This window comes from Jaculus jaculus, chromosome 19 (genome assembly GCF_020740685.1).
Source record: "Jaculus jaculus isolate mJacJac1 chromosome 19, mJacJac1.mat.Y.cur, whole genome shotgun sequence".
NCBI lineage: Eukaryota > Metazoa > Chordata > Mammalia > Rodentia > Dipodidae > Jaculus > Jaculus jaculus.
This window is the reverse complement of record NC_059120.1, coordinates 62,447,182-62,465,254: the sequence shown is the minus strand read 5'-3', so window position 1 is coordinate 62,465,254 and position 18,073 is coordinate 62,447,182. Positions and strand designations below refer to the sequence as shown.

General features: G+C 42.8%; 1 protein-coding gene across 1 annotated transcript; it reads left to right on the top strand.

The window, feature by feature from the left end:
* Positions 1-8,120: 8,120 nt before the first annotated feature.
* LOC123455995 (glutamine synthetase-like) lies at positions 8,121-9,014 on the top strand. Its single transcript, XM_045138019.1, has one exon. It carries the CDS (start codon positions 8,121-8,123, stop codon positions 9,012-9,014), a length of 894 nt encoding a protein of 297 aa, XP_044993954.1.
* The last annotated feature ends 9,059 nt before the right edge of the window (positions 9,015-18,073 follow it).

Here is an 18,073-nt window from a genome sequence, read left to right as displayed (position 1 = left end):
TTTGTGAGGTCTGCAGGTCCCAGCCAGATGTGACCAGATCACTCACATGCTTCTCAGGTGCCTCATTTTTCTATTACACACAGATTCCCTGGATCTTCCTGGCATTCATTTCACATGGATAAGGCATTTGACTGCAAAGCCAAAGGATCCTGGTTTGATTCTCCTGGACCCACATAAGCCAGATGTACAAGGGGGCACAAACATATGGACTTCATTTGCAGTGGCTAGAGGCCCTGTCATGCCCATTCTCTCTCTAGCTTGCTCTCTTTCTCTCTCTCTCTCTCTCTCAAATAAAAATATGTATTAATAAAAAACTTCAAAGAATATACTGGATAATAATGAATATACTGGATAGCAATGAAGATGTGAGACCCTACCTCAAATTAAAAAATAAGGAAATTAATGGGTGCTGGAGAGATTGCTTAGTGGTTAAAGCACTTGCTTGCAAAGCCATAGGACCCAGGTTCAGTTCCTCAGCACCCATATAAGCCAGATGCACAAGGGGGCACATGCATCTGGAGTTCATTTGCAGTGGCTAGAGGCCCTAGTGCACCCATTCTCTGTCTGTCTGTCTCTCTCTCTCTGCTTGCAAATGGATAAATAAAATAAAAAAATAATAAAAATATTTTAAAAAAAATAAGGAAATTAAAAAATTTAGAGGAGGTTTGAGTTCAGTTACCTGGACTACTTGAATAATGGTTTTTGATGATGAGAATGACTCAACAATTCTGAAGTGTGCATGGATGTTGGTGGAGGATTCTTCAAAGAGAGGCAGGACTCCAAGATGTACTGGGAATAGTGTTTTATTTCTATCTGCTGACACAGGTCAGTAGGACTCTTATTCATAGGTTGAACTGCAATCACATTGGGCTTTTCAATTTCTTATTTATTTTTAATCTTCTTTTACTTATTGATTTTATTTCACATGTAACTTTGTAAGTACACATCACATGTTAGTATCATCATGCTCATCTTCCTTTGCCCCATGACACAGAGGGACTGTAATGGTGAGACTGTGGGCATTCACCATGTTGTGCATCTAGCTTACATGGGTACTGAGGAATTAAGCCTCAAACCAGAGTCGTTAGGCTTCACAGGCAAGCACTTAGCTGCTAAGCCATCTCTCCAGCCCCCTTTTCTCTTTTATTTTACTTCCCTCCCTCCCTCCCTCCCTCCCTCTTGTGTTTGTGTAGCTGATTGAAATTCCCAACAGAGATGTGGAACATGGCGGAATTTTTCTTATATTTTCTTGTCCTTTTCAGTGAAACTTGAAGGAAGTGTCACTAAGTAAGGGTAAGAATTGGATATGGAATAGGGGAGATTTGAGAATAAGCTAGTGAAATGATCATCATCACATCTGAGAGCAAATTAAGGAAGTGTAGAATTTCCAGGTACTGATAAATGCATAGTAGATCCTTCAGGTACTTTTAGTTGAAAATACAAAACAAGAGCCTGGCTTGGTGGCTCATGCTTTTAATCCCAGCACTCAGGAGGCAGAAGTAGAAAGATCACTGTGAGTTCAAGGCCACAGTGAGACTTCATAGTGAATTTCAGGACAGTCTGGGTAAAAGAAAGAGGTAGAGACCTCGAAAAACAAAACAAGAAAAAGAAAATATAAAACGATTAGTTGTCTTATTTTTCTCCAGTGAGTCAAAAGTACAACATAGTTAGAAAATTGGATTTACCCAAGAGAAGTATATTGCTAAAGGAGTTTCCCCATTTGTGAAATAGAAGACTAAATAGTTAGGAGTCACTGACATGCTGTTAGATTACCTGAATGTAGTTATAAAACCACGGGGTTAATTCAATACATACACTTGAAAAAAAAAACAAGCCATTTTGTTAGTGTTCTGTTAATCACACATTCCATCACTTAATATATCTAACCTCACTTTACTTTGTTGTGTTGATGATAGAACCCAGCACTTCATATGTGCTAGTCAGGTGCTCTACCATAGAGCTATGCCCCAAGACTCAGCCACATTTAAAAATGTTTTAAGAACTCGTGCGATTCAAACATTGAAGAAAGGTACAAAGATGCAACTCTCCTCTCTCCCTCTGTGCCCATACATCCCATTCCTGCCTATTGTCCCCTAGAGATAAGCATTTGTGTCAGTTTAGGACTCTTCCTGAGTGACCCTTTTTAAAACTATTTTTTATTTATTTGCAAGTAGAGAAAGAGGAGGGTGAAAGAGAAAGAGAGAGAGAGAATTGGCATGCCAGAGCCTCCAGGTGCTGCAAACAATTTGCCTCTTTTTGTACATCTGGATTTATGTGGGTAGTGGGGAATCGAACCTAGGTTGTTAGGCTTTGCAGGCAAGCAGAATCTGTTGAGCCATCTCCCCAACCCAATTGACCCCCTTTCTAAAACTTTTTATTGACAACTTCCATAGTTACAGACAATAAATCATGACAATTCCCTCCCCTCCCCCACTTTTCACAAATCTGCTCTCCATCATATCCTCTCCTTCTCTTCATTTGTTTCTCTTTTATTTTGATGTCATCATCTTTTGCTTCTATTATGACAGTCTTGTGAGGGTAGTTCCAGGCACTGTGAGGTCATGAATATTGAGGCAAATCGAAGCCTATAACTCCATTGTATAAAGATATCACATCTTCCTTATCCATTAGTTGAGGAACATCTAGAGCTGGTTCCATTTCCTAGCTAGTGTGAATAGAGTGGCAATAAAAATGGTTGTGCAAGTATCTATAAGGTACTGAGAAGAGTCCTTAGGATATATACCTGGAAGTGTTATATCTGGGTCATATGTAAAGCTATTTTTAGCCGCCCTCAGTAACCTCCATAATGGCTGTACCAGTCACATCCCCACCAACAGTGTAGAAGGGTTTTTCTTTTTCCATATCCTCACCAGCATTTATTGTCATTTGTTTTCTTTTTTTTTTTTTAATTTTTTATTTATTTATTTGAGAGTGACAGACACAGAGAGAAAGACAGATAGAGGGAGAGAGAGAATGGGCGCGCCAGGGCTTCCAGCCTCTGCAAACGAACTCTAGACGCGTGCGCCCCCTTGTGCATCTGGCTAACGTGGGACCTGGGGAACTGAGCCTCGAACCGGGGTCCTTAGGTTTCACAGGCAAGCGCTTAACCGCTAAGCCATCTCTCCAGCCCGTCATTTGTTTTCTTGATGACAGCCATTCTGACAGGAGTGAAATGGAATCACAAAATAGTTTTAATTCACACTTCCCTGATGGTCAATCAACCCTTTATAATAGACATAAGCTAGCAAATGACAATGCATACAATGTTGTAACTTGCCTTATCCATCAGAATATAATACTTTTTATGTTTGTTTTTATTTTGTGAGGTAGGGTATTGCTCTAGCCCAGGCTGTCACCAAATTCACCATGTAGACTAAGGTGGCATTAAATTCACAGTTATTCTCCTCCTTTTGTCTCCCAAGTGCTGTGATTAAAAGTGTGTGCCACCACATCTGGCTTAATTCTTTTTTAAAAAAATAACTTATTCATTTGCAAGCAGAGAGAGAGAAGACAGACAAACAGATAGAATGGGCTTGCCAGTGCCTCTAGCCACTGTAAAAGAACTCCAGACACATGCACCACCTTGTGCTTTTGGCTTTAAGTGGGTACTGGGGAATCAAATCTGTGTCTTTTGGCTTTGGAGGCAAGTGCCTTTACTACTATCTCTCCAGCCCCTGGCTTAATTCATATATCTGTTAATTTTTAATTATCTCTTATAGAAGTCACATGGTTTATTTAATATCCAGCAAGCAAAGCTTATGTTGTTTGTAAGAACTAGTATTTGTTAGTTAAACCTGTGAGGTTTTAAAAAATGTTCATTATTATTATTATTATTATTATTATTATTTCATGGTAGGGTCTCACTCAAGCCCAGGCTGACCTGGAATTCACTATGGAGTCTCAGGGTGGCCTTGAACTCACAGCAATCCTCCTACCTCTGCCTCCCAAGTACTGGGATTAAAGGTGTATGTCACCCCACCCAGTTTATTATTATTAACAAGATGTTTTATATGGAAACATCATGTGTTGGCACCCTCTTTCCGTTGGGGATGCTCCTCCGTGGGATTGCAGATATTCCCCATGAGGTTGTGGTTTGTGCATTGTGGGAGCAGTAGGATCTTTCCACCACCTCTTTTGCAAAATTTCCTGAGCCGTGGTGGGTTGACTTCAGTGATGAGCTAAGGATCATCTGGATCTCTGCTTTGGCAGGTGTTGAGTATACTCAAGGTCTGTCTCATACACCCTGGCACTGATTATCTGGTACAGCATGGAAGCAGCACTCCTGTTCATCTCCCCAAGTCCTTGGTGATTCCAGCTGTGGCTTGGCTGAAGAGTGAAAGGTAATTTATTTCTTCTGGTCTCACTATCTTCTGAAAAAGAAGAACAGATCCCACAACAGAGAATGAAGTCAGCATAGTTGAAATGGGATAAGCATTATTAATTTTTGGAGAATTTGATGTATGTAACCTCTCTTTTAACCAAAGACTAGTGAGAGCTTGACACTGGAAAACATAATCTTTGTCTCCATAGGATTCTAACTTGGTTCACAATCCCACATATGTGTTCCTTTACATTGAGTGGATCTCTTAGCCAATTAGAAAACTACTGGTTACCCGTTGAGGCTGCATACCACCATTGCATTGGCATGTACATAATGTCAGGGTATTTGCTTCTGAGTAGTTTAGACCTCTGGTTACTCAGACCCTTGTTGGCCATTACCTCCCTTCCCCCACCCCCAGTAGCTCACGCAGCAATTTCTAGCACTAGACAGCTAACTGGGTACTAGCCTTCTTCTGAACTGCAGCCAGGTTTCTCCATGCTGTGTGTCAGCAGCATATGGTGTCTTCAATAGGTTCTCAGCTTTTGCCTCAGGCAGGTAATCAAGTGCTTTGACAGAAAGCTGACTTGATTTGGGGACCTCATAGATCTCTCTGATCAACAGCTCAATGTGGGTAGCAACCAATCTCTAGTACCAGGAGTTATAGGTCAGAGACAGAAAAAAAATTTCTTTTATGCTTAGGTTTCATTCCATCCTGACTAGAGCCCTACTTTTCGAGTGCTTCCCCCTTACTCCTTTTGAGGGTCATATCTTTTAGGCTATCTTCAAGGATAAAGGTTTCTATAGTACAGGCTCATTTTGGATTTAATTTTGTGTGTGTTTTCCCACTCCTGATCCCCTCCTACCGAAATCCTTCCATTGCAATTGTCTGGGCCTTGATATCGTGTCTCTTTTAAATGTCAGGATCCATTGAACTGTGAAGAATGTGCTGGAGTAATGAAATTCATCTATGCCTTCACTGGTAAGTACACACCCATAAAGGTATAAGGGTAGGGCTGGGTTTTAGATAGGGTTGATAGTTAATACCAAGGTGACAGGGTTAGGTGAAGAGACAGGATTAGTGAAAGACCCCCAGAGGGAGACCCTCACTCAAGTCTCGGGATAGCACGCACCCAAAGACACACAGGAGACCAAACTTGTTGCAAAAGCATGAGGCTTTATTTGGGATGACCAGAGCTCTGGGGCCGACACAGAAGAGACAGAGAAATCGACCCCGAGCCTTATTGGGTGTTTCTTTTTATAGGGTGTTTAGCAAGGGCGGGAAGGGGGTTTCACAAGGGTATTTGCAAAGCTTGCAACTTTACTGGTACAGTTATGTCAACATATCTTATTTTTGCATAACCAGAGTTTAAGTCCTTGGTCAGGCTATCTTGGGAAACTATTCCCACATTTTGGTTTTTCTCAAAACTGTATTTTTGTCTTTCTTCTTCTCGGGACATAAAGTTCAGGTTGACCCAACCCATATATTGGGCCACCCGCAGCCTATCTTTGTTTTACTTCTTCCTGGAATATACAGTTCAGGTTGACCCTTTGTAGCAACCAACTGTTTCTTCACAAAGTGCTACGTCCACGGCGACCTCACCTGTGTAGCAAGCAGAGATGCTTCTGTACTGGATGAGAGCTGAGGACAGAGTGCCAGCACTCTTCGGAGGGATGCCCCCGGTGACCCCTTGGCAGTCGGTTACTGTAAAGGTTCCTGCTGCCCATGAAGTCACGACGACCTAATTGCTGACGCCAATGTACTGTTTTCTGCGCTCTGTTTCTTTCCTGCTTTCTTCTAGCTGTTTGTCTAAGAACAGCTAATTCAACACTTATTAGTAATCATGCATGCAATCAGAGTACAAGAAACAATCTAAGCATTAAATGTGCCCCTCCTATGATTAGGGCAATGGAGGATATGTATAACTCTACTAGGAATAAAAGATTAACTCTAAAACAGTTTTTAGATGGTGTAGAGTAGAAACAGCTTATGATGTTTTAAAACAATACTGAGCCTGAGAATATAAAAGTAGAAATGTTAATCGGTAATGTTCATTAGAAGCATGACAATTCTACAGATAAGGAGTTGTAAAACTTAGGCATTCCCACCAGGAAACTTCCTGGGGGGTATGTTCAGTACTTAATCAAGGGCTGATAGTAGATTCCCAGAGCTGGGAACTACCTAGATCCACTCCCCTATGAGGGAGGATATGATAAATTCGGTAATAGATGGGTAAATTATGAAGAAAAAAGAAGGCTATGGCATTCTCTTCCATTTATGGGAACGCTTAACAAGGAAACGTAAGCCTTGGTGTTTATACAGTCCTTGGGGTATAAGAAATAAGTAACCTGTTATTCACCTTACACCTTTTACCCTAGTTTCTGTTCGTATAATGTTGTGGTCAATGGTGCGAGACATGCTTCTCAGAAAATGGGTACATTCCTGCCTGATAAATATTACATGTATGCTTACAATAAAACAATACTTAAGATTGTTTAGATTAATGATTTCTGAGATCACTTGTTGGCTTGCTAAGTTTCCCTGTTCAATCTGTATAAAATCTTCATGAAACCTTCAGTAAATTGCAGCAGCATATTCAACTTAGAGTGTGTCTGTCTGTCATTTCCTCGCCGAATCCCGAGTTCTCCTTGAGCCTTCGCCATTGTTCTCCCTCGGTCCTGATCTCCCCGAGAGTCAGTCCGCGGCAACAAAGTTTACTTTAAAATTTTTCATCCTGCCTTTCATTAGAGGTTAGGAGTTAGGGGTTAGGATTAAGGTTGCTGTTAGGGTTAGGAGCTGGGATTTCGGGGTTAGGATTGGGGGTTATGGGTTGGGGTTAAGGTTAGGGCTTTGGGGTTAAAGTCAGGGTTGTAGGGATTTAGGTTTGTAGGGTTGTGGGGTATTAGAATTGTAGAGTTTTGGTGTTAAGGGTTGGAGTGGTTAGGGTGAGAGTTGGGGTGGCTAGGGTTAGAGTTTGTGGTTAAGGGGTTAAGTGGGGGTCCAGGGGTGGGGTTAGAATTATTAGGGTTAAGGGTATGGTTGTTACAGTTAGAGGTAGGGTTAGGGTTAGGTTTAGAGTTAGGGTTTTAGGGTTAGGGTTTTGAGGTTAGGGAATAGGGTTTTAGGGTTTAGGGTTCTAGGTTTTAGGGCTAAGGTTTAGGGTTAGGGTTTTAGGGTAAGGGTTTTAGGGTCCAGGGTCCAGAGTCCAGGTCTGGGTCAGGGTTAGGGGCCAATGGTTGGGGTTGTTAGGATTAGAGTGGATTAGGGATGTCTGAAATATGAGTGAACAAGACATGAAGGGTGCATTTCCTAGGAATAACATACCCCAACTAAGAAGATGTTATAAGGCTGAGGGAGGAAGATGACCAGGGGTTCAAAGCCAGCTGGTAGAGAGTGGAACCCTGCCTCAAATATAAAAAAAATATGGACATTTGGCAGAGCTGAGAATGGGAGCTGAGTGGAGCTTCTGAACCATACACCGATCTTCTCTCCATACTCTCTCTCTCTCCACCTCGCTGTCGCCGCCTGCCCACCTTCCTTCCCACCAGCCTGCAGCCACCCAGAACGCCTTCCACTATGCCACCTCAGCAAGTTCCAGCTTGAACAAAGGCATCAAGCAGATGTACATGGCCCTGCCTCAGGGCGAGAAAGTCCCAGCAATGTATGTCTGGACCAATGGTACCCGAGAAGGGCTGCTCTGCAAGCCCGCACCCTGGACTGTGAGCCCAGGTGTGTAGAAGAGTTGCCGGAATGGAATTCTGATGGCTCTAGCACTTCCAGTCTGAAGGCTCCAACGGTGACATGTACCGCCTCCCACTTGCCATGTTTCCTGACCCTTTCCGCAAGGATCCCAACAAGCTGGTGTTCTGTGAAGTTCTCAAATATAATTGGAAGCCTGCCGAGACCAATTTAAGGCACACCTGTAAGCGGATCATGGACATGGTCAGCAACCAGCACCCCTGGTTTGGAATGGAGCAGGAATACGCTCTCTTGGGGACGGATGGGCACCCCTTTGGTTGGCCTTCCAGTGGCTTCCCTGGGCCCCAAGGCCTGCATGACTGTGGTGTGGGAGCCAACAAAGCCTATGGCAGAGACATGGTGGAGGCTCACTACCGGGCCTGCTTGTATGCTGGAGTCAAGATCTCAGGAACAAATGCCAAGGTCATGCCTTCCCAGTGGGAATTCCAAATTGGACCCTGTGAAGTAATCCACCTGGGAGATCACCTGTGGGTGGCCCACTTGATCTTGCATCATGTATGTGAAGGCTTTGGCGTGATAGCAACCTTTGGTCCTGAGCCCATTCCTGGGAACTGGAACGGCGCAGGCTGCCATACCGACTTCAGCACGAAGGCCATGCGGGAGGAGAGTGGTCTGAAGTACATTGAGAAGGCCATTGAGAAACTCAGCAAGTGGCACCAGTACCAGGTCCGTAGCTACCATCCCAAGGGAGGCCTGGGCAATGCCCGGCACCTGACTGGCTTCCACAAGACCTCCAACATCAATGACTTTTCCACTGGTGTTGCCAACTGCAGCGCCAGCATCCGCATTCCCCAGTGTGTCGGCCAGGAGAAGAGGGGTTATTTCAAAGACTGGCGCCCTTCTGCCAACTGCGACCCCTTGGCAGTGACAGAAGCCATCATCCTTACATGTCTTCTCAATGAGACCAGCGACGAGCCCTTCCAGTACAAAAACTAAAGGGAGGATGCTTCCTGTGACTGAGCCCTTCCCAGCTCTTCATCCCTCTGCAGCTCTCCCTCTCCCTGGTGTCTTAATTATCCTCATTACTCAAAAGTGGGATTTCAACGTCTTTTTATTCCTCATGCCCAGTGAACCTTGCTTTCCTTGGTCAGGATAGAGGGGTCAAGTTCTTAATCTCCATGTACCCAGCCCCCGTTTTCTTCCTTTCTAATGTGTGGGTGGGCGCAGGGAAAGGTGGTGACACTTCTCTCTGGAGGTGTGCTTGTCTGGTAGATGTCACCTCCGCACAAAGCAGTGTTTGAAGGAGGGGAGAACTTTCTCTAAAGGACAGCTGAAAGGGCAGGCCTGACTACTTAGGATGGCATGTCTCCTTCAGTTCTTAAGATTAAACCAACTCTCACTAGTGGAGGTTAGGAGAAGAGCAAGAACTGGGGGTTAGTTTACCTCTTGTGTTTCTCTTGCTTGGAGCTATCCACACCCTTCACAAACAGCAGCTCAGCGACAACAGATGGCTGTCCTACCTTAAGAGAAGAAAAGTTCTTTACTGCTTGGTCCTCCATTTATAACACAAAGCAAAGTAGTATTTTTATATTTAAATGTAAAAACAAAAAAAGTTACATAAGGGTTGTGGATATGTGTGTTTTTCTAAAGAAAACAAACATCCTGGTCACTGGGTGCCAAATGTGAGGTAAATTATTTGGTTCAAGGGTCCCCTTTGTAAGTAAAGGAAGTAGCAGTGGGGAGGACAGTACTAGAAAAATTGGTTATTTGGGAGTGTTCCTCATTTTACCAGGATTTCCCTGCCCATTTTTTGCAGGTGATAGGTATACATTACTTGCAGTCTCTGAGCCCCGTGTCTAACTCTAGAAGACACACACACACTTGTCCACACATGGGTTTAGAAGTATGTGTTGGCTGGTCAACTTTGTTACTGACAAGGGGGTGTCAGGGTTATTTTTTTGGTTGGATTTAGCTTGTCACTAAAGCAGGCCTTTTGATATATTAAATTTTTTAAGGCAAAACAAGTTTTAGATTTTAATCTGATTTGTAGGGTTTCTAAGTCTAGTTTTACAGAATTGCCTGTTTGCTTCAACTGTCTTTCCACTTGCTTCTTGGAGGAGCTGGGGACAGACCTGGAGTTAAAACACTTATAATTTTGTATCGTAATGTCTTATTCTCCCAGCAAAATGTTCTTGTTTGTTAAAAATTCCTAGGGAGTAGTCTTTCCTATCATAATAAACATGCCCCACCCCATCAAAAAAAAATACGGACATTTAAAAATCTTTGAGGAGGTTTGAGTTTAATTACTTTGACTACTCACTTATCATTGTTGTTGATCAGAATGATTCAACTTTTCTAAAGTGTGTACAGATGTTGATGCAGAATTCTTGAAAGACAGGCAGGACTCCACAATTTGAAAGAAGCAGTGTTTTATTTCTACCTGCAGACAGAGGCCAGTAGGACTCTTATTCATAGGTTGAACCCCAATCACATTGGGGTTTTCACTATTTTATTAATTTTTGTTCATTTGTTTTTAATATTCATTTGCTTTATTTCAGATGAAAGTTTGTAAGTAAACATCATATGTTGGTACTGAAGGAACCCCAGGAGGGGGACCCCACGCTCTGCCCGGATATGGCGACACCCCAAATCACTCACGAGAAGCGGTCTTGATGCAAACTGCAAGAGGATTTTATTCCAAGCGCGCTGGGGCCCACAGTCGTACACCGCACAGGGGTAGAGGACGGCAGAGACCCGAATGCAGGAACAGGACAGTTTTTATAGGGTTTCTAACAAAGCCTGAGCATTAAACCAATCATTTTTTTAATATCAGGAGCCCACAGGGTGTGAGCCAGTCAGTTTGTGCCACCCCATAGTTTCTAAGCCAATTAGTTTAATTTGTTCATGCCCCTCGTGGACCAATCATTCTCTTATGACCTTGGTGGTCAGCATTTGCGCAGGTCCTTGGGTGGGAGTAGCAGAGTATGGTATCAGCCTCCTATGACCTTGGTGGTCTGAGGCAGGCTGCTACAGCCTATGGTGCGAGCTACTAAGGCTTACAGTGTGGGCTATTAAGGCTTATGGTGCAGGCTATTTACAGAAACCAAATAAGTGGTTCACTTCATTACTCATTTCCCATCCTTGAGGGCTATCTCATGCCCTTTTTACCTAGTTTTATATTAGGAGCAGGCTCTGATATAATGAGAAGAGGGATTCTTTACTTGCTTCCAACAGAGAGTAAAGCCTGGAGTTTGAGGTATGCAGGGGCCCGCTTAAGCTCCCTTTGGAGCGTGATAGTATTTCTGGGCTTCTGAATTCTTGGGCCTTTCAGTACTATCATGCTCCTCTTCCCTTGTGCCATGCAATGGAGTGTCTGTAACTGTGGGATTGTGGGCATTCCCCATGTTGTTATAGTTTCTATGTTTTGGGAGCAGCAGTCAGTCAATGGAGGGAGCCAGTACGTATTGCCTCACACCATTTAATTTAAAAAAAATATTAGGCTGGAGAGATTGCTTAGTGGTTAAGGACTTGCCTGTGAAACCTAAGGACCCAGGTTTGATTCCCCAGTACAGACATAGAGACAGATGCACACGGTGGTGCTTGCGTCTGGGGTTTGTTTGCAGTGGCTGGAGACCCTGGCACACCCATTCTCTCTTATCTGCCTCTCTCTCTCAAATAAATAAGTAAAAATAAAATATTAAAAAAAAAAAACTTAGGGCTGGAGAGATGGCTTCGTGGTTAAGGTGCATGCCTATAAAGCCTAAGGACCCAGGTTCTCCAGGTCCCACGTAAGCCAGATGCACATGGTGGCACATGTGTCTGGAGTTTGTTTGCAGTGGCTAGAAGCCCTGGTATGCCCATTCTCTCTTTCCCTTTCTCTCTTTATCTATATATCTTGCTCTCTGACTCTAATAAATAAATAAAAATAAAATCTTAAAAACACTTTAAAAATGTTTAAATGCTATCCATTTTTCCTTCAGCTATATGTTTCTTTATATGTAAGTCTATCCAGTGCCCTTATAAATAACCTTATGATTTTATTATAAAATCTTGTTATAAGGAAATAAGTAGTTCACCTCCTTTAAACAATGTAACTCCAAAAGCTCCAGTCACTGATGCAGCTGCTGCTAAAGAACTTGGGTGCATTCCTCTCCTGAGGCCCACACCTGACTCTCCTCAATCACCTGTCCTTTCTCCTGCTCAGACACTAACTCTTACTTCTGACAGCCAGAAATTCTCTTCAGCTATGCTAAAAATCCCAGCTGCACCTGAGTGGAAGGCCTTCAGATACCAAAGCTGGGAACACTGAGATGTATTCCCACTGTGTGACATTTTCAATATAAGTCACATTTTGGCATTAGCCACCTGAAATGTTTCTAAGACTCAACAATTTAAAACCTTTTTTTTTGTTGTTGTTTATTTTTATTTATTTAGTTGAGAATGACAGACACAGAGAGAAAGAGGCAGAGAAAGAGAGAGAAATAAATAGGCACACCAGGGCTTCCAGCCACTGCAAATGAACTCCAGACACATGGGCCCCCTTGTGCATCTGGCTAAAGTGAGTTCTGGGGAATCAAGCCTCAAACAGGTGTCCTTAGGCTTCACAGGCAAGCGCTTAACCACTAAGCCATCTCTCCAACCCAAGACTCAACAATTTAGTTTATGGTCCTGGAATAGATCTGGGAAGAGGTAAATTAAATTATTAACCCTAACCTGGGCATGGTGACAATATCAGAATCCAAGCAGACCTTTTAGAAATTCTTAAGTAGGCCAATAATTCCTGCTTCCTAATATCCATCAGTGTGAGACAATTTCCTCCATCCTCAAGTTTCCTTCACTTTCTCCATTTAGTACCATCTGACATTTTAAAATCTTGTTTACAAAGCCCCAGGGTTTTTCCTTAAACTTGGTATCTTAGATGTAAAGATGAGGCCTACTGTGCCTTAATGTTCAATGCATAGGTACTATTCTCTAACCAACTGAAATATTGTTTCCTGTATTTGATTCCTTTAGTATTCAGAGTAAGTCATTATAGTAAACCAAGAGAATCCTTTGGTTTTCCAAAGAACCTCTACATTCTCAAGTAAGTACAGAACTAACTCCAAAGAAAGAAGGTAAAACTCACCCAATAGCTGAGGTGACCTGAAGACCATCAGTTGAACAATGCTGACTAGCAGTCATTGCGTTTCCAGTACTTGTCCACAGGAAGACACACTTGCTGTGTACAGGTCCTGGTCCCACATGCATGTGTCTGGAGCCAGCTTGCCCTGGCCAGGCCTTGCAGCCCCTTTCTGCAGTCTGCAATACCAATGTGAGGCTCCAGGACCCACATGGGTGTGTTAGGAAAGCCGGCAGCGGTTCTCCGTTCATCAGGTTGAAAGGGCAGCTGCTCACACCATGCATCAGGAGAGGGAGTAGATGAGGCCCATGTTGAGAATTTCCAGGGCCTAGATAAAGAGCCTGAAGATTCCCAACTCCAGAAGGAATGATAGGGCATCATCACCATTACACTCTTCTGGAACTTCTATAAATTCCTGAACTTAGAACCATAAAACACAAAGATTTTTTTTTTTTTTGCCAGTGTCCTTCCCCATTCTTCCCTAGCAACCAGATGCATGCACATATTTTCTGTCCTCATATGCTCCAGTGTGTGAAGTGAAGAAGCAGGAGACAAGAGCACCAGCTCCTTAAGTCATTTCTAATAAAGAAATTAGTTTACATTAGCACTCCCTGAATGAAGGAGTTAGGGGGAAACTCCATGAGAGAGAGAGAAAAAAAAAATGTGCAAGTGTGTGCAAGCACACGCTTGTTTCACTTGTTGCTAATAGATTAGTTCAGATTCTATCTTTTTCCCCTTACTACAGCGAGAGTGCACATTGGCCAGGCTGATACCAAGATTAGTAATGTTTGCTCGGCACTCTACTGCCTGAAACATGGCATGCAGCCAGATGACCACTGGGGGAAGGATGATTCCTACATCACCTTCTTTAGTGAAAATAGTATAAGAAAAATGTGAAAGAAAGGTACAAGAGAAACACCAGACTTGACCTCAGACAGGGACTGTTTACTGAAACACAGTGAGGAGCTACAACCTTCCCCAAGAACCTTCAGGCTTACCATCAAGGCAGCTAATATTTCTTTATCTGTAAGAAAGGCAAACCCTCTAGACCCCTGGGATCCTGCCCAAGAGCCTGGCCCTAATGCTTATTAACATCCTAAACATCATGACCCCCCCCCACACACACATATACACATTAATAGAGATGATACTTTTAGCTAAAACTAGCCATGAGTTCCTCAAACAGGCTGATCTAGAATTATGAAGTGACTGCTTGATCTGTCTTAGGGCAGGAGAAATTTCTTACCTAGGACTAGGACTCACCAGTCTCACATTCCCTAACAATACCCACACAAAAAGGGATGCTTGTCTAGATGGGAACCTTGTTCCAGTCATTGGTGAACCACAATGCATCACCTCTCACACCCATCCCAATGGGACTCATATACTCATTAGTTCCACGACCCCAGAGGACACATATTTCACCTGTCTCAACGGGATACACACCTGTTATCCTGGGAGCCAAAATGACATGCTTTTCCTAGACCCAGACCTAGACGTTCTCCCAGGTCATGAAATCGAGCAATATCTGATACCCACACTCAGGAACACAAGAAACCCTATTTTACGTCCAGTACTACTGGGAATAGCCATTGTCAGGGCCACAGCCACATTTAATTCTCCTATACCCAAGTAAAGCCAAATGCATAAAGTGGTGCCTGCACCTGCAGTTCATTTGCAGTGGTAAGAGGCTCTGGTGTGCCCATTCTCTCCTCTCTCTCTCTCTCTCTCTCTCTCTCTCTGTCTCTCTCTTTCTGCTGGCAAATAAGTAAAACTATTTTTAAAAGAATTTCAAGAATCTGAAAAGTGTGATTCTTGTTACTTATTTTGAAAATATCACTGTAATCATTTTAAACATTGCTTCTGATAACTTTTATGAGGGTTCATTTTTCACTGGTATATATATACATACATACATATTTGGTTTGTCAAGATAGGGTCTCACTCTAGCCCAGGCTGACCTGAAATTCACAATGTAGTCTCAGGCTGCCCTTGAACTCACAATGATCCTCTTACCTCTGCCTCCTGAGTGCTGGGATTAAAGGCGTACACTACCATGCCTACCTTCAAAAATATTTTATGTACTCATTTGTGGGCAAAGATGCGGACAGACAGACACACACTGAGTATGGGTGCACCGGGGCCTTCTGCCACTGCAAATAAACTGCAGATGCACTTTGTGCATCTGGCTTGATGTGGGTATTGAGGAATTTAACCTAAGGGTTCATGAATTTTTTGTTTGTTTTTGTTTTGATGTTTTGAGGTAGGGTCTCACTCTAGGTCAGGGTGACCTGGTCTCAGGGTGGCCTTGAGCTCATGGTGAGCCTCCCACTTCTCTGCATCTTGAGTGCTGGGATTAAAGAAGTGTGCCACTATGCCTGGCCTGAGGGTTCTTTTTTCCTGCCCATCCCCCTCCTCCCAAGGTAGGGTCTCACTGTAGCTCAGGCTGACCTGGAATTTACTAGGTAGTCTCAGGGTGGCCTCAAGCTCATGGCCATCCTCCTACCTCTGCCTCCCAAGTGCTGGGATTAAAGGCGTGCACCACCTTGCCTGGACTGAGGGTTCATTTTTATGTCCCTTCTTCCTCCCCTTTTAAAATATTTCATCTAGGGGCTGGAAAGGTGGCTCAGCAGTTAAAAGCACTTGCTTTCAAAGCCTTATGGCCTGGGTTTGATTGCCCAGTTCCTACAGAAAGCCGGATGGACGAAGTGGTGCATATAACTGGAGTTCACTTGCAGCGGTGGAAGGCCCTGGAATACCCATACTGGCTCCTTTTCTCTAAAAAATAAACAAACAAGGAGGCTGGAGAGGTGGTTTAGTGGTTAAAGCAGTTGCCTGCAAAGCCAAAGGACCCAGGTTATATTCCCTAGTACCTACATAAAGCCAGAAGCACAAGGCAGTACATGCATCTGGAGTTCATTTGCAGTGGCTATAAGTCCTGATATCCATTCTCTCTCTTTCTTTTTCCCTCTTTCTCTCTCTCAAATACATAAATAAACAAAATATTAAAATCAAAATCAAAATTATTTTTTAAAAATATTTCATCCAAGCTGGGCATGGTGGCACATGCCTTTAATCCCAGCACTCAGGAGACAGAGGTAGGACAATTGCCGTAAGTTTGAAGCCATTACATAGTGAATTCCAGGTCAGCCTGAGCTGGAGGGAGACCCTACCTTAAAAAACCAAAACCTAAATCAAAAACAAAAAATTCATCCAGACTCAGTAATTTTGACTGTCACACCATTTATATTAAAATCCCAATGCACAGAAAAATGGATGGACCTGGAAAGTATTATACTAAGTCAGGTAACCCAGGCCCAGAAAGCCAAGCGCCACATGTTCTCTCTCATATGGGGATCCTAGCTACAGATGACTGGGCTTCTTTGTGAGAATGAAAATACTTAGTAGCAGAGGCCAGTAAGTTGAAAAGGAGACATAAAGGGTGGAGAAAGGAAGGGAGGAGGATACTTAATAGGTTGATATTGTATATATGTAATTACAATGATTGTAATGGGGAGGTAATATGATTGAGAATGGAATTTCAAACGGGAAAGTGTGGGGGTGGGGAGGGAGGGAATTACCATGGGATATATTTTATAATCATGGAAAATGTTAATAAAAATTAAAAAAAAAATCCCAATGCACAATAGAGCTTTGGCATACTCTTATCTTCTTCCCAGGCTGGACTAATTTTGAATCACATATCCTCAACTGAGTCTTATTTCAGCTAGGCTGAAGGTGGGTTTTCAAGTTATCTGAGCAATAGAGTTTGTTCCTGTTGGATCTGAATCAGGACCAGAACCAACTTGGGTGACATGGATTGAAAATGAAACCAAACCTCAAACAACCATACACTGCATTTATTAGACTCAAGCAGAGGAGGACTGCAAAACCCTCTCTTAGACTATATAGCCTGCAACACAGCAGTTACAGCTAAACCAACTTTTTTTTCTTCCAAATTTTTATTAACAACTTCCATGATTATTAAAAAAATATCCCATGGTAATACGCTCCCTCCCCCCACTTTCTCCTTTGAAACTCCATTCTCCATCATACCCCCTCCCCATCTCAGTCTCTTTTAATTTTTATGTCATGATCTTTTCCTCCTCTTATGATGTAAACCAACTTTTTTTTACAAATGAGGGGTAAGAAGAATGTAAGCAAGGATGTGGATTGGAAGAAAATAAGAACAAGGTCATTTCCCTTGCTGACGATACAGTTACAATTTTTGAGGTTAAACTGCAGTGTCTTCAGGTTATGAGCATGTATTCTTAGAACAGTGGCTTCCTATCGAACATGTGTTTCCTTGGGGTCCCAAGGTCAGGGGAAGTGTTTTCCCAACCAAGAGATTTAGCCCCCCCAAGCCTCTGTTTCTGGGCCAACTTGCCTCAGCAACTTTAGAACTTTATTAACCTTTCAAACAACTTTAGGACTTCATTAACCTTTCAATTCTTACTCCTGCTAGTGGAAGTTGTGTGTCTCTACAGGTCCCTTCTCTTGTGCTCAGAACCTCCATCTGTTTCTTAAGCCACATAAGACTGTTCTGCTCACCTCCCATTCCCTATCTATCTCTTTCCTCTTACCTTCCAGGTCCTCTGCCTAATGATTAACAATGGCTTATGAGGAAACCACAAACATGATTTGATGTATACTAATTTACTAGTTTATACATGAAGGTTATATTACTTGTTGGTTTGGAAACAAATCTTGTGGGCTGGAGGGATGTCTTGAGATGCTTGTCTGCAAAACCAAAAGACCTAGGTTCAGTTCCTCAGTACACACGTAAGACAGATGTACAAGGGGTACATGCACCTGGAGTTCATTTGCAGTGTCTAGAGGCTAGATGCATACCCATTCTCTATCTACTCTCTCTTTATCTCTCTCCTTGCAAATAACTAAATTTAATTAAATTTTTTAAAAAAGAAAACAAATCTTG

Excerpts from the sequence above, each read along its gene's own strand:
- LOC123455995 (XM_045138019.1), top strand. The coding sequence starts at position 8,121 with ATGTACCGCCTCCCACTTGCCATGTTTCCTGACCCTTTCCGCAAGGAT.